The sequence below is a fragment of the Coregonus lavaretus genome (assembly GCF_964263955.1).
Source record: "Coregonus lavaretus genome assembly, chromosome: 9".
In the NCBI taxonomy this organism is placed as follows: domain Eukaryota; kingdom Metazoa; phylum Chordata; class Actinopteri; order Salmoniformes; family Salmonidae; genus Coregonus; species Coregonus lavaretus.
Window position 1 is genome coordinate 49,969,529 of NC_139996.1, and position 22,614 is coordinate 49,992,142.

Below are 22,614 nucleotides of genomic sequence, written 5' to 3' on the forward strand. Positions count from 1 at the left end.
GTCTTCACTGTTAGTGTGTCGGGATCCTTCTCCTGCATGGCATTCACTGCAGACTGTGGGACATCCACTACCATCTCATCTCTACTCACTCCTTCAGTTATTTTCACTGCCTCAACATAGGAGACCTGCTGGATAGCCCTGATCCTAGCAACTGCGACCTCGTTCATACTTACAGGGCACTCCAGGAACTCGGGAACGTGATTCCCATCACAATTACAACAACATGCTTCATCTGACCCTTCAACTGCTAAATATGTATTCCTTCGACAAACACTTGCCACGTGTCCAAACTTTTTACAATTGTAACACTGCAGCAGTTTCTGTACATATGATAATTAGTCACTTCTTCTCAAGCCTTGCTGATGGTCTCCAAGCACCTGCTGGCGCCGGCTGCTGCCACCTAGGGGTGGGATGTATATAGTGGAAATGTAATGTTTGGCTGTGGCCTACAACACTTACCTATTCCTAAAACTGTACATAAACAACCTATAACACTGAAAATAACATGTCAGGACCCTCTGCATATGATGAGGCTGTATTGGTTGATGGGACTTCTATACTGGTCTCATCATACAGTATAACTGTACAGCTTTCATATGAATGCAATATGTGTACAAATGGTAGCACAGCGATTCATAGCTATAAAAATAAATTAATGGTTTAAGATCTGGTTCATTCAACAACCCCAAACTGCAACAGAATCTATATTCTTACAGTAGCGATTTTGAAAAGGAGAATAATGATTTGGGAAAATGTGCTCAAGCAATCTAGATTGGAAATTGCTTTCACCGTTTGGCATTTTGTGGAAACAACTTATGCATTTTGAGGTACATAAATCTATTTTTTAAACAAAATATAGCATCCATAGTCATGTGGATGTGTCAAGTGTTAAGCTCTCTAACTGAGACTTTTGATTAATTAGCCTCCAGTTTGTAAAACCTTTAACATTTTAATCATTTATCAGACGCTCTTATCCAGATTTACTTGTAGTAGTGAGTGCATACATTTTTATAATTTTTTTTTCTTAAACAGACATTGATGTTAGTGGCAGCCATTGCCTTCAGGACCTGTGTTTGGATTGGAGCAGCTCTTTATTTAAGTCAGTGGGGAGTAAGTCAGTCCACTAATAATTAATTGACATCCAATCTGCCCACATTAGAAACAGTAGCATTAGTGAGGGAGATACAGGTGAGTCATGGCGCCATGGTAACTGCCTTAGGCCGAGCGAGCCTTAGTCGGACCTCCTGCTTGGAGAGTGGGGTGTGTGTGTGTTTGTGTGTGTGTGTGGGGGGAGGGGGGGGGGGTTTATGGGCAGGTGCCCTGTAGTGCCAGAAAGCCCAGAGCTACACAATTGAAACATGCATAAGGCATACCAACCACTGAAACCTGCAACGAACAAGTACCTGCAGAAGAAGTGGGACCAGACCAGCTATGAGGAGCATAGGAATAAGGTATGAGATAAGTGTGTGTCCGTTTGTTTGTGTGTTTGTAGACGAGTACACAAGTGAATACATGTGCGTGCATGTGCATATTTATTAAGGTGTTAATTATCAGCCTAGGCATTACTTACACACACCAAATTAATGACGTAAATCAACAATAGATTACATCATTAACTTCCAAAACAACCTAACATTAACCTAACATCACCTCCAGGTGAGCACGGCCAGGCCCATTGTGGACACTAAGGGCATTAGAACACCTGCACATGTTCAGCTGAAACTCAAGAAACTCCAGGTCAGTGGACACACACACACACACACACACACACACACACACACACACACACACACACACACACACACACACACACACACACACACACACACACACACACACACACACACACACAGGTTACAATGGGCTGATGATGTTGCCTTACAGTGGTGGTTGAAAAATCATTGTAATATATTTGTTTATAAAGTATATGGAAAAGCGCAATACACATACACTGAGTATACCAAACATTAGGAAAACCTTCATAATATTGAGTTGCAAACCCTGCCTTTTGCCCTCAGAACAGCCTCGATTCATTGGGGCATGGACTCTATAAGGTGTCGAAAGCGTTCCACAGGGATGCTGGCCTATGTTGACTCCAATGCTTCCCACAGTTGTGTCAAGTTGGCTGGATGTCCTTTAGGTGGTGGACCATTCTTGATACAGAAGGGAAAAACCCAGCAGCGTTGTAGTTCTTGACACAAACCGATGCGCCTGGAACCTACTACCATACCCCGTTCAAAGGCACTTAAATATTTCATCTTGCCCATTCACCCTCTGAATGGCACACATAAACAATCCATGCCTCAATTGTCTCAAGACTTAAAAAACTTATTTAACCTGTCTCCTCCCCTTCATCTACACTGATTGAAGTGGATATAACAAGTGACATAATAAGTGTTCATATCTTTCACCTGGACTCACCTAGTCAGTCTATGTCATGGAAAGAGCATGTTTTGTATACTCAGTGTGTTATCACACCATTATTGTTACTATAGGTTAAAAAGTATTGCAGTAGAACGTTTAGTTTAATTGCAGATTGTATATGAAAGAAGTACAGTAGATAAAGTGAAAGCATGTATACAGACAAACATATATTTTCATCTATCATAGCCATACAAATGGCCATAGACAAGGGTATAACATTTTTGTAAAAACGCTACTGTAATTGTAAAACCGCTACTGTAATTGTAAAACCGCTACTGTAATTGTAAAACCGCTACATTACAACTACAATGTGTATGTGTCTAATGTAGGCATTCAATATCTGAACCATTATAATGTATGCATATATCAGTCATAAATGTCTATTGATAGCACAGTCATTACCAACAAGGTTAGAATGTCATAATATAGTGAAATATAACCTGGCACCTGAAGTGACATATGGTTAAATGTCAATATCTGACATATTTCGAATGAGATATGTCTGCCATTACAACGTCTATTTTTATCAATCAGTTACAAGATGAGAGGCTGGTCACAATCGAGAGAGACAACCGTCACCTGTCCTCCAAGCTGTCTGACATTGTGCGGTCCAAAGGTCTGGTCGACCACAGGAACCATTATCCCGAGAGAAGGTACGGGCTACTCACCTTTCACGGTTAAGTCACCTTTAAAAACCTCTCAGACACTGTGTCATGGTAATACTCTCTATAGGAAATGTAATACTCTTGTGTTGTACAGTGATATTATATAACGTCGAGTCCATTATTCATAGGATCAATGAGTATTTGACGACTAACTGTGGACATTCTTTGTCAAAAGAAAACATATGGTGGAATATGAAACGATTTTTAAGGCTTGTCCATCCATCAAATCCTCTTTGTAGATAATGCCTCACAGAATGGTGTACTGATACTCAGTTCTGCATTTATTTATTGAATTGTTTATTGGATTGGGAGTGTTGTAATTACAACACTGACACATACAGTGAGGGAAAAAAGTATTTGATCCCCTGCTGATTTTGTACGTTTGCCCACTGACAAAGAAATTATCAGTCTATAATTTTAATGGTAGGTTTATTTGAATAGTGAGAGACAGAATAACAACAACAAAATCCAGAAAAACGCATGTCAAAAATGTTATGAATTGATTTGCATTTTAATGAGGGAAATAAGTATTTGACCCCTCTGCAAAACATGACTTAGTACTTGGTGGCAAAACCCTTGTTGGCAATCACAGAGGTCAGACGTTTCTTGTAGTTGGCCACCAGGTTTGCACACATCTCAGGAGGGATTTTGTCCCACTCCTCTTTGCAGATCTTCTCCAAGTCATTAAGGTTTTGAGGCTGACGTTTGGCAACTTGAACCTTCAGCTCCCTCCACAGATTTTCTATGGGATTAAGGTCTGGAGACTGGCTAGGCCACTCCAGGACCTTAATGTGCTTCTTCTTGAGCCACTACTTTGTTGCCTTGGCTGTGTGTTTTTGGGTCATTGACATGTTGAGGGAAGGAGGTTCTCACCCAAGATTTGACGGTACATGGCCCCGTCCATCGTCCCTTTGATGCGGTGAAGTTGTCCTGTCCCCTTAGCAGAAAAACACCCCCAAAGCATAATGTTTCCACCTCCATGTTTGACGGTGGGGATGGTGTTCTTGGGGTCATAGGCAGCATTCCTCCTCCAAACACGGCGAGTTGAGTTGATGCCAAAGAGCTCCATTCTGACAACAATACTTTCACCCAGTTCTCCTCTGAATCATTCAGATGTTCATTGGCAAACTTCAGACGGGCATGTATATGTGCTTTCTTGAGCAGGGGGACCTTGCGGGCGCTGCAGGATTTCAGTCCTTCACGGCGTAGTGTGTTACCAATTGTTTTCTTGGTGACTATGGTCCCAGCTGCCTTAAGATCATTGACAAGATCCTCCCGTGTAGTTCTGGGCTGATTCCTCACCGTTCTCATGATCGTTGCAACTCCACGAGGTGAGATCTTGCATGGAGCCCCGGGCCGAGGGAGATTGACAGTTATTTTGTGTTTCTTCCATTTGCTAATAATCACACCAACTGTTGTCACCTTCTCACCAAGCTGCTTGGTGATGGTCTTGTAGCCCATTCCAGCCATGTGTAGGTCTACAATCTTGTCCCTGACATCCTTGGAGAGCTCTTTGGTCTTGGCGATGGTGGAGAGTTTGGAATCTGATTGATTGATTGCTTCTGTGGACAGGTGTCTTTTATACAGATAACAAGCTGAGATTAGGAGCACTCCCTTTAAGAGTGTGCTGCTAATCTCAGCTCGTTACCTGTATAAAAGACACCTGGGAGCCAGAAATCTTTCTGATTGAGAGGGGGTCAAATACTTATTTCCCTCATTAAAATGCAAATCAATTTATAACATTTTTGACATGCGTTTTTCTGGATTTTGTTGTTGTTATTCTGTCTCTCACTGTTCAAATAAACCTACCATTAAAATTATAGACTGATAATTTCTTTGTCAGTGGTCAAACGTACAAAATCAGCAGGGGATCAAATACTTTTTTCCCTCACTGTATATTAAACAGTGAGATAAACATAAACTGCACCATAATATCACCATTAGGACTACTTTACACTGATTTACTGCACCATTCCCTAGATGGGTTTTTAAGATATTTTAAGGGCTTTTAAGATTCAAGAGATAAGTTAAAAGATCAGAGAGATATTTGTTTAAGTAACAAGCAAAAATTACCCCAGCCATTATCACATTGGTTGCTGTAGCTTCATTCACCTCAGTCGCTCTAAAAACACATAGCCTACTAGCTATACAATTAGCCGCTACATATTAACTCGCATTAACTCAGCACCGGGATTAAAAACTATAATTTATTACGTACAGAGGCATCTGTAAGCAGGAAAAGTATTTTATTAACAAAAGGCAGAGGTGGCACCACAGGTTCAAAAGTGGTCTGGCAAAATTTGTACGTGTCTTTTCTGGGGCCTGGAGTTTTTCCTATTGGACTAGTCTTCTAGGATTCTGGCACCCCAATCAAAATCCTATTATAACTTTTTTTCTTAATTGAACCCATTAAATTATAGTTTGTTGTCATTAGTTCCAGTACAATACAACAACATTAATTATAACATTTTCGTTGACCAGAACAGCAGTTCTATATTCATTTCTGTTTTATTCATCTGTAAGAAAGCCTGTCCCTGTAGCCTTTTCCTGCAGTCAAATGACCTAGTGGCCTCATGGGTGGAATGTTACTAATATTTTTCATTATTTCATAATTAATAAACATGATTCTTTTTTTAAATGAAAAAATCCAGTTTCTATGTCAAACAGTTTTGTTATATTTCAGTCTTCTGTGATGTATATAAAGTGTAATATTGAGATGCAAACTTAAAACTGAATACATTTCAACTCTATATCTGACATTGTACAGGTGTCTTCTTTTTTTAAGCCCATAACCATGTGTGTGAGGTGTATACTTTTGCGGCAAAGTAGATTTGTTTAAGAACACCAAGAAACACTGTATGACCCTGATTTAGCCCACTGTAGTCAAATGTTTTAAGACTGATGACATCACAGCTAGCACAAGCGTACAGTGTTAATTAACTCCCAAGTTTAGCTCTCAACCTTTGCAGAGAATCTCCAGTTTTCTAACATTATTATTCAAACTGTTTTATCATTCATTTACATTTACATTTTAGTCATTTAGCAGACGCTCTTATCCAGAGCGACTTATAGTTAGTGAGTGCATACATTTATCTCATACTGTCTCCCCGTGGGAATCGAACCCACAACCCTGGCGTTGCAAGCGCCGTGCTCTACCAACTGAGCTACACTGTGTGTGAATGCAAAACTGTGAGTACAGTATTTGTTTCCTGACAAAGTCAATGTTTTAGTCATATTTTCGTCATTATATAGCATTTTGTGCACTCGATTTTATGCTGGCTAAGAGACTACTGTTAGACACATTTAGCCTGTCAGCTGACTATCTAGCTAGCTAGCTAAGTTGTTGCCATTTCTATGTCATTTTTGAGTCACTGTATTGCTATAGCAGATGCGAAATGTTTATCTTGTTTGTTATTGCTGAATATATGTACCTTATTATAGGCGAGTCAAACCTGTTTTCATGATTTCTGGTAGATCATAAAAATAAGTCAATCACATCATGTTTTTAGACACATTCAGCAGTTTTTACCTAATTATGTAGAATACTATTGGAACTGGACGTTGAAAGTTCAATTTATATTCCTAAAACATTAGTTGAAAATGAACTGTAGTTGAAAATGAACTGTCACTGCTTCCCGTTGACAATAACTTTTGATAAATAGCCCAATGTCAAATCATTGTCCTGTTGAAAAACAAATGATAGTCCTACTAAGCCCAAACCAGATGGGATGGCGTATCACTGCAGAATGCTGTGGTAGCATGCTGGTTAAGTGTGTCTTGAATTCTAAATAAATCACAGACAGTGTCACCAGCAAAGCACCCCACAACATCACACCTCCTCCTCCATGCTTTATGGTGGGAACTACACATGCAATTTCTGAGGCTGGTAACTCTAATGAACTTATCCTCTGCAACAGAGGTAACTCTGGGTCTTCCTTTCCTGTGGCGGTCCTCATGAGAGCTAGTTTCATCAAAGCGCTTAATGGTTTTTGCGACTGCACTTGAAGAAACTTTCAAAATTCTTGAAATTTTCCGTATTGACTGACCTTCATGTTTTAAAGTAATGATGGACTGTAATTTCTCTTTGCTTATTTGAGCTGTTCTGGCCATAATATGGACTTGGTCTTTTACCAAATAGGGCTATCTTCTGTATACCCCCCTACCTTGTCACAACACAACTGATTGGCTCAAACGCATTAAGTAGGAAAGAAATTCCACAAATTAACTTTTAAGAAGGCACACCTGTTAATTGAAATGCATTCCAGGTGACTACCTCATGAAGCTGGTTGACAGAATGCCAAGAGTGTGCAAAGCTGTCATCAAGGCAAAGGGTGGCTATTTGAAGAATCTCAAATATAAAATATATTTTGATTTGTTTAACACTTTTTTGGTTAATACATGATTCGATATGTGTTATTTCATAGTTTTGATGTCTTCACTATTATTCTACAATGTAGAAAATAGGAAAAATAAAGAAAACCCTTGAATGAGTAGGTTTGTCCAAACTCTTGACTGGTACTGTACGTGTTTGTGAGAGTCTCACCTTTCGACAGAGGGGTGTGTAGCCCAAACTGTTCGGACTCTACAGACAGAAGTTGGCAAATCGGCTGTACCAACTTTAGACGAGTCCCAAGATGCTTGTGGGGTCTTGACCAAATCCGTTTGGACGCTACAGACGATTTTGTGAGAAGACCGATTTTCGGGATGTCTCATGGTCTGACAAACACCGCTCTAGCTCTGTCACCTTTCACCGCAGATGCAGAAGTGTGACATCGGTGGATGCGGTGGATTGAGACACATCCAATGCAAAAGATATCTGTAGCTTAAACTGACAGATTTTTATGGGGATTTTTTTATTATGCTAATTCGATTTTTGTGGGGGTGCGGACAACGAATCTCGGCCCGCCATAGGAAATAAACACTGACAAGGTTTGGCTGTTATTTGAGTGGTAGTTGACTCTCAAATCCATGTATAGGTGTGAGGCCAGCAACTTTTATACAGAGACCGCTCCAAATTTTCCCTGCCATTTGAGTATGATGGTAGAAGTCCTAAGACCGCCAGTGGGTATGACAAAATCAATGGTACAAAACCAATGATATGTATGACCAATAGAAAAATACTATCAGATTTTGGAACCAGTCCTATTGGACTCCTATGGGATTATATCCTATAGTATTGAATCTTATAGGATCTTATGGAATTCCAATACAAGAATCCAATAGAAAAATCCTATCAGATTTTGGAACCAGTCCTATTGGACTCCTATTGGATTCTATTCTATAGGATTTTAACTTATAGGATCCTAATACAAGAATCCAATAGAAAAATCCTATCAGATTTTGGAACCAGTCTTATTGGACTCCTATAGTCCTACTAAAGCAGGTAGCTAGCTAAAGGCATGGTATGCAGCTGCAGATCTGTTTTCAGATATGTAACGTTACAATTAAATAGACGTGATCATTTAAAAAAAGAAATTCCCGAAAAGTGTGCAGCAAATTCTACTAGATGAAAAACCGAAATGAGTAGAACATCCTGGTATTTAAAGCGTACTCGATTTCCGAAAATTATTTTTGCCAGTGCACTCTTCTGTTGCCTCATCAAATCATTAATGTAACCAATCTTGACATGGCCCCTTGTTGAATTATTGAGCTGCAGATGGAGCTGTCTGTGAACAGTACCTGGTATTGGGCTGGCTGACTCCCTTGGATAGTCATGCTTCCTGCTAGACACTTCCTGTGAATACCCTTTTCATAATGCATTACAAGCGCATTCATAATGCGTTATGATCTATGCATAATGCTCTATAATGCATGCCATAAGTACTAATCGCTGCCCATAAACATCTATAACTATAAAAACATTACAAGCAGGCAGCATGATGCTGTTTGAAGCAAAGTGTTATAACAAGTAAGCCTTGTCCGAGCCAGAACGGGCCATAAGCCTATCTCCTGTTTCTGTAGCGTGAGGCAGCTTGCTGTACAAATACACCCCAGGGACGCTAGTCAATCCATCTCCTTAATGCTGAGTGCCAAGCAGAGGCATCAGGTCCAATTTTAGAGTCTTTGGTATGACTCGGCCAGGGATCGAACCCACAACCTTCCCCAATTTCACGGCGGACAGTCTAACCACTAGGCCACTGAGCTGGTAAACAAAGTAAACAGTATAGTGGGTTAATTTCCGCAACAACTAAGAGCATTGACGCAAGACTAAACTTCTCCACTGTTTTGGTCCCGTTGCTACCACACTGTAACAGCGTGAAGCGATTCCGTGCACATATGCAGATATGCTGTGTGACTGTGTGAGAGCGAAGTCTTGCATCTCGCTCATCACAATATCTGTGGTACTGCTCATGGTAACGCCATTCTACTGAGTATACCTTTAAAAGTGTTACAATGCCCTATACAAAATGCTCAATAGGAAATTCTGTCAAGGATGAGTGCACTACTTCCTGTGCCATAAAGGTCCAGACCCTTTGGCTAAAGTCATAGTACCTTGGATGATGGTAGTTTACACTGAGCATACATAGTGATGCGTGGAAGACAGAACTAAACATTCTGGGTCTCTCTCTCGGTCCTGTAGTCTGAACGCTGAGAAGAGGAGGCATGAGCTGCTGCAGGTGACTAGTCAGAACCAGGCCATCTACCAGCGAATCACGGCCCGTGAATCTGACTACCGTCGCCAGCTCTGGTTGGACGACTGGGAGAGGGTGGAGCGCAGACGTGATGACATCGCTCGTTACCCTCGTGGAGTCGCCAACAAACAGGTGCGATCAATGTGATACAAGTCCTTTATAGGAACATTGTTTTCCTCTCTGAGATAGGCGAGAAACCGGAAGCAGAATTTTCATGCATTAATTGATTCAGGCAAAACTGACTTGACCTGAATTCCTGTTTGTAAAACTGAGGTGCGTTCAGTTCGCTTGAACGTTTGCTATGTTGCAGATCATTTTGTACTGAACTACACGTTTCCCCAAAACTTTCTTGAACAGACTTTGACCTACAGTTGAAGTCGGAAGTTTACATACACTTAAGTTGGAGTCATTAAAACTCGTTTTTCAACCACTCCACAAATTTCTTGTTAACAAACTATAGTTTTGGCAAGTCAGTTAGGACATCTACTTTGTGCATGACACAATACATTTTTCCAACAATTGCTTACAGACAGATTATTTCACTTATAATTCACTGTATCACAATTCCAGTGGGTCAGAAGTTGACATACACTAAGTTGACTGTGCCTTTCAACAGCTTGGAAAATTCCAGAAAATGATGTCATGGCTTTAGAAGCTTCTGATAGGCTAATTTACATAATTTGAGTCAATTGGAGGTGTACCTGTGGATGTATTTCAAGGCCTACCTTCAAACTCAGTGCCTCTTTGCTTGACATCATGGGAAAATCAAAAGAAATCAGCCAAGACCTCAGAAAAAAAGTTGTAGACCTCCACAAGTCTGGTCCATCCTTGGGAGCAATTTCCAAACGCCTGAAGGTAGCATGGTCATCTGTACAAACAATAGTACGCAAGTATAAACACCATGGGACCACGCAGCCATCATACCGCTCACGAAGAAGACGCGTTCTGTCTCCTAGAGATGAACGTACTTTGGTGCGAAAAGTGCAAATCAATCCCAGAACAACAGCAAAGGACCTTGTGAAGATGCTGGAGGAAACAGGTACAAAAGTGTCTATATCCACAGTAAAACGAGTCCTATATTGACATAACCTGAAAGGCCGCTCAGCAAGGAAGATGCCACTGCTCCAGAACCGCCATAAAAAAGCCAAACTACGGATTGCAACTGCACATGGGGACAAAGATTGTACTTTTTTGAGAAATGTCCTCTGGTCTGATGAAACAAAAATAGAACTGTTTGGCCATAATGACCATTGTTATGTTTGGAGGAAAAAGGGGGTTGCTTGCAAGCCGAAGAACACCATCCCAACCGTGAAGCATGGGGGTGGCAGCATCATGCTGTGGGGGTGCTTTGCTGCATGAGGGACTGGTGCACTTCACAAAATAGATGGCATCATGAGGAAGGAAAATTATGTGGATATATTGAAGCAACATCTCAAGACCAGTCAGGAAGTTAAAGCTTGGTCGCAAATGGGTCTTCCAAATGGACAATGACCCCAAGCATACTTCCAAAGTTGTGGCAAAATGGCTTAAGGACAACAAAGTCAAGGTATTGGAGTGGCCATCACAAAGCCCTGACCTCAATCCTATAGAAAATGTGTGGGCAGAACTGAAAAAGCGTGTGCGAGCAACAAACATGACTCAGTTACACCAGCTCTGTCAGGAGGAATGGGCCAAAATTCCACCAACTTATTGTGGGAAGCTTGTGGAAGGCTACCCAAAATGTTTGACCCAAGTTAAACAATTGAAAGGCAATGCTACCAAATACTAATTGAGTGTATGTAAACTTCTGACCCAATGGGAATGTGCTAAATAAATCATTCTGTCTACTATTATTCTGACATTTCACATTCTTAAAATAACGTGGTGATCCTAACTGACCTAAGACAGGGAGTTTTTACTAGGATTAAATGTCAGGAATTGTGAAAAACTGAGTTTAAATGTATTTGACTAAGGTATATGTAAACTTCCGACTTCAACTGTACGTTTGATCCTGTTTGGTGGGTGTGGCAAGGTATGGCTTGAAGCAATGAGTAATGTTTTAACCTTTTCACACGTGAGTTACAAATATCTCTAACGGTCACCCCAGCATGAGTTGTTTTATGCATGTGATGTCAGAATGCACTCACTGTTCCAAAATGTGATTGTTACGCAACAGGACTATTAACACGCGCTGATTGCTAATTATCTATAGGCTATGTTTCAATTTGTCAATTTCAAATTATTTTCAAACAATATTTATTTTCTAACAACTGTCTGAATTGAGGTGTGTTCCGCCTCCTCTTTAATTAAAAATAGAAGTAGCCCATTTCAGTGTTGCGGACAATTTATGTTTGAGGCTTTACTGAGCCAGACAAACTTCTCTCTTCAATGAGAGCCCAAGCACTTCCCCAGTGTTTCCGCAGATCAAGTATGCAGACATTTGCACAGTATTGCACGAACTGGCACATTTTCTGGCTGGCGTTCGCAATTGCCTTCGTTGTTGTTTTCCTTACAAATAATAACTTTGGACACTCTTGGCATTCTCTTAACCAGCTTCACCTGGAATGCTTTTCCAACAGTCTTGAAGGAGTTCCCACATATGCTGAGCACTTGTTGGCTGCTTTTCCTTCATTCTGCCGTCCGACTCATCCCAAACCATCTCAATTGGGTTGAGGTCGGGGGGTTGTGGAGGCCAGGTCATCTGATGCAGCACTCCATCACTCTCCTTCCTGGTAAAATAGCCCTTACACAGCCTGGAGGTGTGTTGGGCCATTGTCCTGTTAAAAAACAAATGATAGTCCCACTAAGCCCAAACCAGATGGGATGGCGTATCGCTGCAGAATTCTGTGGTAGCCATGCTGGTTAAGTGTGCCTTGAATTCTAAATAAATCACAGACAGTGTCACCAGCAAAGCACCCCCTAACCATAACACCTCCTCCTCCATGCTTTACGGTGGGAAATACACATGCGGAGATCATCCGTTCACCCACACCGTGTCTCACAAAGACATGGCGATTGGAACCAAAAATCTCAAATTTGGACTCCAGACCAAAGGATACATTTCCACCGGTCTAATGTCCGTTGCTCGTGTTTCTTGGCCCAAGAAAAGCTGGTTGAGAGAATGCCAAGAGTGTAAAAAGCTGTCATCATGGCAAAGGGTGGCTATTTGAAGAATCTCAAATATAAAATATATTTTGATTTGTTTAACACTTTTTTTGTTACTACATGATTCCATAAGTGTTATTTCATAGTTTTGATGTCTTCACTATAATTCTGCAATGTAGAAAATATTAAAAATGAAGAAAAACCCTTGAATGAGTAGGTGTGTCCAAACATTTGACTGGTAGCATAGGTGGTAAACTATAATAAGCAAATCGGCCACACAACCAGTAGGTACCATTTGGGGCTCCTTTCAGTGTGATATACTTATTGTAGACAGAAATAGTATAACTCACATTTCCTGGTGCTCCTGTAACAGAATCATGTACTTCAAGAGAGCAGTTATTGCTACCATTAACCAACATAGTAAAGTTACAAACATTTTCACCCAAATGGTTACTCCCATTTCCTCTATACACCAGGGGGATACCAGGGATCCTACGATAGGGATGGGTGGGTTACTGCAATTGTTTGGTCTAGGATATACAAGGCTGACAATAACATTGTACGTCACAAAATAAGTCATGGGGTAGGGATTCTTTGGGGAGGGAATTGACCTATGACAAAATTGAGGACAGTTGAATAGTTAAGTCAACCCCTAAGGGAACCCCTACATATGGGAGACCCTTACCTACTCCCACTGGACCCAACCCAGGTACCCAACAAGAAGTCTTATTTGAGGTGACATTTGCCACCATTTCATCTTGAGAGGGAGGAACAGATTCCCTCCCTCATCTTGACCTTTTTTACTTTTCTTATCCTTTGGCTGACTTCTCCTTCTGGACCACTACTCCGGGTCTGCAGTGGTCCCTTTGGCTCGGGACTTTCATCTTCACCTGATCGGTCACCCACTGGAGGGCAACCAACTGTTCCAATCAACACAATGGTGCAGATCCAGACAGGCAGGCCACACAGCCTAAGGGATGGGACTCCTGCCATCCTCCTCAGGGGCAGGAACTCATCTGCAGTATGAGACATGAATCCAGGTGTCCCTCTCAGCTACCTTTACCGCAGTTGGGGTGGTCAGCAAAACCTGATATGGTCCTCTCCAACAAGGATCCTTCCAGCTATTCCTTCTGTAGTCTTTTACCACCACGAAGTCTCCAGGGCACAGACAATGCTCAGTTCCTCTTGATAGGTTGGGCAGAGAAGCCTTCACCCATGGGATGAGAGTCTTAAGAACATTGTTAAGTGAGACACAGTATGCTACCATGTCTTCTTCCATTCCCTGCAATGTCAACCTGTTTTGAGGAAATGGCGTGTTAGTCATTCTCATGGGTCGCCCTGTCAGCACCTCATGGGGAGAGAGACCAGTCACTGTGTGGGATCTGCCTCTCATGCTCATCAGTGCCAATGGAAGCACTTTCACCCATGTCAGGCTTGTTTCACCAATCAGTTTAATCAATTTCGTTTTGGGGGTTTGGTTTGCCCATTCTACCGCACCCACAGATTGAGGATGATAGGCACAATGGGTTCTCAAATCAACCTGTAAAGCCTCTGACAGGGACTGAACAATCTCATTCACAAAATGTCGACCATTGTCAGAGGAGACTTTTGATGGTAGACCCCACCTTGGTATGATCTCTCTCAGAAGAGCCTTTGCCACAGCTGCCGCTGTGGCTCTCCTGCAAGGAAAAGATTCAATCCATTTTGAAAATATGTCAACAACCACCAAACAATAATTGTTCCACTCACAAGGGGTCAACTCAATGGAGTCCATCATCAAGTGCTCAAAGGGGCCATCTGGCCTGGGATGGGACACGGGGATACTATTAGTCATACAGATCACACACTTCTTACAATTTTTGGGGGGCAAACACAGTAAATCCTGCTGCACTCCAATATTTATTTACAAGATCCACCATCCCTCCTTTTGACACATGGTCTTGACCATGTGACAACTTAGCAAGATATTGTAAAGTACAACGGGGCATGGCAGGTCTATTAGAATCATCAAGCCATATACCTGAGGTGCCCTTGTGACAGTGTTCAGCCCACTGCATTTCTCAGTCGCAAAAGCTGCTGCCTGCAAAACAACAACATCATTAGGAGAGAAGGGGTTAGTGGGAACAGGAACTGCTGCCATCTGTAGAAGGGGGGAAACAGAAGAGGAAGCAGCCAGCTTGGCCACACAATCAGCTTTAGCGTTCCCTTGAAAAACACTGCCCTTTGCAGAAGTGTGTGCTTGGCACTTAACCACTGCAATAGATGAAGGGAGCTGAATGGCCATCAGCAAAGAGGAGACAAGATCACTATGAGTAATAGCTTTTCCAGACGAAGTAAAAAATCCTCTATTCTTCCACAACATGCCAAAATTGTGCACAATACCAAATGCATATCTACTATCAGTGTAGGTATTAACAGAGCAATCCTTAGTCAAAATACATGTACTGGTTAAACCAAATAACTCTGCTGCCTGAGCAGACAAGTTAGGGGGAAGTCTAGCACTTTCCACAGTTTGAACAGCGGTGACAACAGAATAGCCTACTAAAGGTTCACCCTTGTCATTTCGCTGGGCAGAGCCATCCACAAAAAACTCAAAGTCCGAATTCAAAAGAGGAACGTCTTTTAGGTCAAGCCTAGGGCTACAGTCAACCTCAATTGTCAATTCACAGTCATGTTCTTCACCGGCATCAGCTGTAGGGAAGAGAGTAGAGGCTGTTCTGATAACAGGCTGTTCTGATAATCTAGCAATCTGGCAGGTGTAAGATGGGCAGTTTTAGCCTGTGTAATAATGGCATGAACCGCATGGGGAACATGCACCATCAGCTCAGTCATTGCTACAATATCAGAACATGCCAAAACTGCCTCAGTTGCCGCAGCAACAGAGCGGAGGCAGGAAACCATGCCTCGGATAACAGTGTCTAAACGCTTAGAGTAGTACCCCACAGGCCTATAGCCAACTCTGTGGTATTGTGTCAACACAGCAGACATAAACCCATGATTCTCAGAGTCAAAAAGATGGAATGGTTTGGTGTGGTCAGGCAAACCCAAACAGGGGGTCGACATTAGAGCCTGCTTTAACTTAATCAAGGCTAATTCAACCTCAGGTGTCCATTCCACCACTTCAGACATTTCCATCTTTCTGCCATAAATACAATCCTGCAGAGGCTGTACTGTCTCCACATAGTCTTTCAACCATGGGCGACAGTAGCCAGCCACTCCCAACAGCGACATAATGTGCTGCTTAGTGACAGGTTTAGGCAGGGACTTTATCACCTCAAGCCTATCTTTATAAGATGAACTGGCAACAGACAAACAGAAAACGCAGGTATAAATACACACGGGATAATGGGGAAAATGGGAGACACCTGGTGGGGGGTGGAGACAAGCACAAGACAGGTGAAACAGATCAGGGTGTAACACTTTAGAGAGTGTGCAACCCTCTGAAGTAATGTCATAACCCAAACATTTAACAGAACTTCTACACAACTGCATCTTAGAGGGGGAAGCTTTATGACCATTTTCAGCTAAGAAAATCAACAATGCCTTAGTATCTTAATGACGGATTTCCTCAGATGAGGAACAGACCAACAGGTCATCAAAGTATTGAACCACAGTACTACCTGCAGGGGGAATAAAACCTTCCAGGTTCCTCACTATTTCCTGGGCAAAAATGGTAGGTGATTCAACATAGCCTTGTGGCATCACCGTCCAAGTCTATTTTTTCCCAAGAAACGTAAAAGAGAACCAATCCTGTGACCCAGGGTCAATAGGGACGCTGAAAAATGCATTAGCCAAATCTATAACCGAAAAACAACCGCTCCCAGGGGAACTTGGGAAAGAATAGTAACTGTGTTTGGAACCAGGGGTGCTCTTGCGTGAACAGCATCATTACCTATTCTAAGATCTTGCATTAAACGATATTCACCAGATGGCTTCCTAACAGGTAAAATAGGGGTGTTACAGGGAGAATTTGGGCATGGGATCAAAGCCCCATTTTCAACCAGGGCCTGATGGATGGGAAGAATACCCTTTTCTGCTTCTTTGCTAAGAGGTCTGTGATTATTCTTCGTATGTAACTTCTGCAAGCGCCTCTACTGTACTGATCTATGCCAGGACACAAAAGCATGATAATGCATGCAATGCTTTTTTATAAAGGAGCTATTTTTTCATGCGTTCTAGTACCTCAGAGCACACTGGGTCACCCCCCTCTTGGGCTCATTTTTTGTTCTGGCACCTCCAAATTGACAAATTAAGCACTGGCCATGACTACAAGGTCCGATAGGAATTTCGGGAACTCAGTGAGGAACGCTGTATATGGCCCAGGAGGCCTGTAAACAGTAGCTATAAAAAGTGATTGAGTAGGCTGCATAAATTTCATGACTAGAAGCTCAAAAGACGAAAACGCAGAAATTATATATTTTTTTAATTGAAATTTGCTGTTGTAAATGTTTGGTATTTTATTAGGATCCCCATTAGCTGCTGTTTACAATTAGCAGCAGGTACAATTCCTGGGGTCCACACAAACATGAAATATTACATAATAAAGAACATTAATAGACAAGAACTGCTCAAGGACAGAACTACAATTTTTTTTTTTAAAGGCACACGTAGCCTACATATCAATACATACACACAAACTATCTAGGTCAAATAGGGGAGAGTCATTGCGTCGTGAGGTGTTGCTTTATCTGCTTTTTGAAACCAGGTTTACTGTTTATTTGAGCAATATGAGATGGAACGGACTTAAATGCAATAATGGCTCTATATAATACTGTATGCTTTCTTAAATTTGTTCTGGATTTGGGGACTGTGAAAATACCCCTGGTGGCATGTCTGGTGGGGTAGCGTATGTGTCAGAGCTATGTGTAAGTTGACTATGCAAACAATTTGGGATTTTCAACACATTCATGTTTCTTCTAAAAAGAAGCAGTGATGCAGTCAGTCTCTCCTCAACTTTTAGCCAAGAGAGACTGGCATGCATAGTATTTATATCAGCCCTCTGATTACAATGAAGAGCAAGACCTGCCACTCTGTTTTGGGCCAGTTGCAGCTTTACTAGGTATTTCCTTGCAGCACTGGACCACACGACTGGACAATAATCAAGATTAGACAAAACTTTTCTGAAGTGGTGTGCAATGGTTGGCGAGCTGCGGTCACTCCTACCAGTTCCTGTACTGGCCGTCACAGCTACAGCTTCCAAGGCTACAAGCAAGAGCATAATGAAGCACCTGGGCATGCGGCAATGTGTTGAGTCGATGAAAAGTCCTGACAGGGACAACATCAGACTGGCATTGAAGAAGGTGTCATCTGATCCTGTAGAGACGTTTTCATGGTTGCTCACAGAGTTGGAGTCAAATACTTATTTTCCACCATAATTTGCAAATAAATTCATTAAAAATCCTACAATGTGATTTTCTGGATTTTTTTTTCTCATTTTGTCTGTCATAGTTGACGTGTACCTATGATGAAAATTACAGGCCTCTCTCATCTTTTTAAGTGGGAGAACTTGCACAATTGGTGGCTGACTAAATACTTTTTTTCCCCACTGTATGTGAGGGCAATTCAAGTCCTTTGGAGAGGCATGCAGGACAACAATTACAACCAAGACATAGGCTGGTCAGTGAAGAGCATAGGCAAAACCTGAGAGACAAATGACATGACCTTGCACTTGAAATGGCGCACACAGGTGTTCATGGGAGTGTCTGTTTATTGCACATCAGCCAATGAGGGTAACCCTGACAACATCATCAGCAACATTCTGAGTGCATTTCCCTTACTTTTCTGAATTGAGGACAGTTTTTCTGCTCTGCCCATTACTGCATGAGACATGCAATAGCCCTACTGTCTATCATCACTGAGGTTTTGGGGATGATGAACACTTGAATGATGATGATTATGATGATGAGGATTCAGTGTTGGGGCAACTTGGGTCTTTTGCAAACATGACTGTGTATATACATGAGGACTTGTACATGCTGTGTTGATTAATACTGTAGGTACTGTCTCATCTGCTTAACACTTCAAAAGACTTAAGGAATTTAGTGTAGGATATTATTGTTGTGGAAACAGGCCGTTTTACCATTGAGTTGTATGGAATAGTAAAATGTATGCCGTACACAGACTGTAAATAAATAATTTAGCTTAAAGAGCCACTGAACACACCGATTGGCCCGTGTGTTTTTCTGTTGCTCATTTGAAAAACGAGATTTCAGTCTTGGAGGTGTGTTTTCTGACTGATTCCACGTTTGGTTAATGATGTTTGTCAAGGGCTGGGGTGTATGGAGTGTGGAAGTCAGGCGCAGGACACCGAAGTTTAGTCCAACAAAGTTTACTGTGAAAACCACTGGGCAAAAAATACAGTAAACGGCCTCAACAACAAAACCGAGGCGAGCAATACGCAAACCATGCGTATAACAAATAAACAAGAAAACAAATACAAAACACGCAGCACTACGGACAGGCGGAAAACAACACACAACCTAACCAATACAACACAGGCACTTATAGAACACGTAATCAGACACAAACGGACACAGGTGTGACAGACAGACAAAAGCAATCACACATAGAAACATTCAACGGTGGCAGCTAGTACTCCGGGGACGACGAACGCCGAAGCCTGCCCGAACCAGGAGGAGGAGCAGCCTCGGCAGAATCCGTGACAGTACCCCCCCCTTGACGCGCGGCCCCAGCCGTGCGCCGACCCCGGCCTCGGGGACGGCCAGGAGGACGCGGACCCGGGCGCGTGGGATGCCCATGGTGGAACTCCGTCAGGAGGGATGGATCTAGGATGTCCCTCCTAGGCACCCAGCACCGTTCCTCCGGACCGTACCCCTCCCACTCCACGAGATACTGGAGACCACCCATCCGGCGCCTCGAGTCCAAGATGGTCCGGACTCTGTACGCCGGGACCCCCTCGATGTCCAAAGGGGGCGGAGGGGTCTCTCCTATCTCATGTTCTTGGAGTGGGCCAGCTACCACCGGCCTGAGAAGAGACACATGGAACCAGGGGTTAATATTCTTGTACTCAATAGGCAATTGTAACCTGTAACACACCTCGTTCAATCTTCTCAGGACTTTAAAGGGCCCCACAAACCGCCGACCCAGCTTCCGGCAGGGCAGGTGGAGGGGCAGGTTTCGAGTCGAGAGCCAGACTCGATCTCCCGGTGCGTATACCGGTCCCTCACTGCGGTGGCGATCGGCGCTCCCCTTTTGTTGACGGATGGCCCGCTGCAGATGGACATGGGCAGCGTCCCACGTCTCCTCCGAGCGCCAAATCCACTCATCCACCGCAGGGGCCTCGATCTGGCTCTCGTGCCATGGTGCCAGGACCGGCTGATAACCTAAAACACACTGGAAAGGTGTTAAATTGGTGGAGGAGTGGCGGAGAGAGTTCTGGGCCATCTCTGCCCAGGGGATATACCTAGACCACTCCTCCGGCCGGTCCTGGCAATAGGACCTCAGAAACCTACCCACATCCTGGTTGACTCGTTCAACCTGCCCATTGCTTTCTGGGTGGTACCCCGAGGTAAGGCTCACCGAGACCCCCAAGCGTTCCATGAACGCCCCCCAGACTCTGGAGGTGAACTGGGGACCTCGGTCAGACACTATATCCTCGGGGACCCCATAGTGCCGGAACACGTGGGTAAATAGGGCCTCAGCGGTCTGTAGGGCAGTAGGGAGACCCGGCATTGGGAGGAGACGACAGGCCTTGGAAAACCGATCCACAACGACCAAGATGGTGGTATTCCCCTGGGAGGGGGGTAGGTCGGTCACCAAATTCACCGAGAGGTGGGACCATGGTCGTTATGGAACGGGCAGGGGATGTAACTTTCCCCTGGGCAAATGTCTAGGCACCTTACACTGGGCGCACACCGAGCAGGAGGAGACATAAACCCTCACATCCCTAGCTAACGTTGGCCACCAGTATTTCACGCTAAGGCAGTGCACTGTCCGGCCAATACCTGGATGTCCAGAGGAGGGTGATGTATGAGCCCAATAAATAAGGCGATCACGAACCTCGAGCGGAACGTACGTCCGCCCCACCGGACACTCGGGGGGAGTAGGGTCGGTACGCAGTGCCCGCTCGATCTCCGCATCGACCTCCCACACCACCGGAGCCACCAGACAAGACTCCGGCAGTATGGGAGTAGGCTCAATGGACCTCTCCTCTGTGTCATACCGCCGGGACAGGGCGTCTGCCTTACCGTTCTGGGACCCTGGGATATATGTGATCTTAAAAACAAACCGGGTCAGGAACATGTTCCACCTACCCTGACGAGGGTTCAATCTCCTAGCTGCCCGGATGTACTCCAGGTTACGGTGATCAGTTAGAATGAGGAAAGCCCCCTCAAGCCAATGCCTCCACACCTTTAGGGCCTGGACTACAGCTAACAGCTCCCTGTCCCCAACGTCATAATTACGCTCCGCCGAGCTGAGCTTCTTAGAGTAGAACGCACAGGGGCGGAGCTTAGGTGGCATGCCGGACCGTTGCGACAGGACTGCCCCAATGCCGGCCTCGGACGCGTCTACCTCCACTTGGAATGGTAAAGAGGGATCCGGATGCGCCAGCACCGGGGCCGAGGTGAACAGGTTCTTCAGTTTGACAAATGCCCTGTCCGCCTCAGCTGACCACTGCAAACGAACCGGACCCCCCTTTAGCAGGGACGTAATGGGAGCTGCAACCTGTCCAAAGCCCCGGATAAACCTCCGGTAGTAATTAGCAAAACCCAAGAACTGCTGCATCTCTTTTACAGTGGTTGGAGTTTGCCAATTACGCACGGCTGACACACGGTCTACCTCTATCTCCACACCAGACGCGGACAACCGATAACCCAAAAAGGAGACGGACTCCTGGAAGAACAGGCATTTCTCTGCCTTGACATACAAGTCATGCTCCAACAGTCTTCTCAACACTCGGCGCACCAGGGCTACATGCTCGGCTCGTGTAGAAGAGTACACTAGGATGTCGTCGATGTATACTACCACACCCTGCCCATGCATGTCCCGGAAAATCTCGTCAACAAAGGATTGGAAGACTGAAGGAGCATTCATTAACCCGTAAGGCATGACGAGATACTCGTAATGACCCGAGGTGGTGCTAAATGCAGTTTTCCATTCATCCCCCTCCCTAATGCGCACCAGATTATACGCGCTCCTGAGATCCAACTTTGTGAAGAACCGCGCTCCGCGTAATGATTCTGTCATAGTCGCAATCAGTGGAAGAGGGTAACTGTACTTAACCGTGATCTGATTGAGACTACGGTAATCAATACACGGGCACAAACCCCCGTCCTTCTTCTTCACAAAGAAGAAACTTGAGGAAACCGGGGAAGTGGAGGACCGTATGTATCCCTGTGCCAAGGACTCGGCTATGTAAGTCTCCATAGCCGCTGTCTCCTCTTGAGACAGGGGATACACACGGCTCCGCGGAAGTGCCGCTCCTGTTTGGAGATTTATCGCACAATCCCCCTGTCTATGAGGTGGTAGCCGTGTTGCCCTCGTTTTGCTGAACACAAGTGCTAAATCCTCATACTCAGGGGGAATGCGCATTGCGGGCACTTGGTTCGGACTCTCTACCGAGGTCGCCCCTAAGGAAACACCTAGACATCTCCCTACACACTGGGCAGACCACTCCATAAGAGCCCTCTGTTGCCACGCAATGGTAGGATCATGGGCGCTTAACCAGGGAAGCCCCAACACCACGGGATACGCAGGAGAGTCAATCAGATAAAACTGAATGATCTCCTCATGACCCCCTGCGTCGTCATCTTAAGTGGTGCTGTGACTTCTCTGATCAGCCCCGACCC

General features: G+C 43.9%; 1 protein-coding gene across 1 annotated transcript in view; it reads left to right on the top strand.

Annotated features, from left to right (window-relative positions):
• Positions 1–1,358: 1,358 nt before the first annotated feature.
• LOC311134424 (sperm axonemal maintenance protein CFAP97D1) overlaps positions 1,359–22,614 on the top strand; it is a gene marked incomplete at both ends in the record, with an annotated part of 32,320 nt that continues 11,064 nt past the window's right edge. Inside the window, 4 exons of the mRNA XM_084168103.1 lie at positions 1,359–1,451; positions 1,657–1,737; positions 2,959–3,077; positions 9,670–9,853. Coding sequence (XP_084024229.1) covers positions 1,359–1,451; positions 1,657–1,737; positions 2,959–3,077; positions 9,670–9,853 — 477 coding nt within the window. The remainder of the gene's footprint in view (positions 1,452–1,656; positions 1,738–2,958; positions 3,078–9,669; positions 9,854–22,614) is intronic.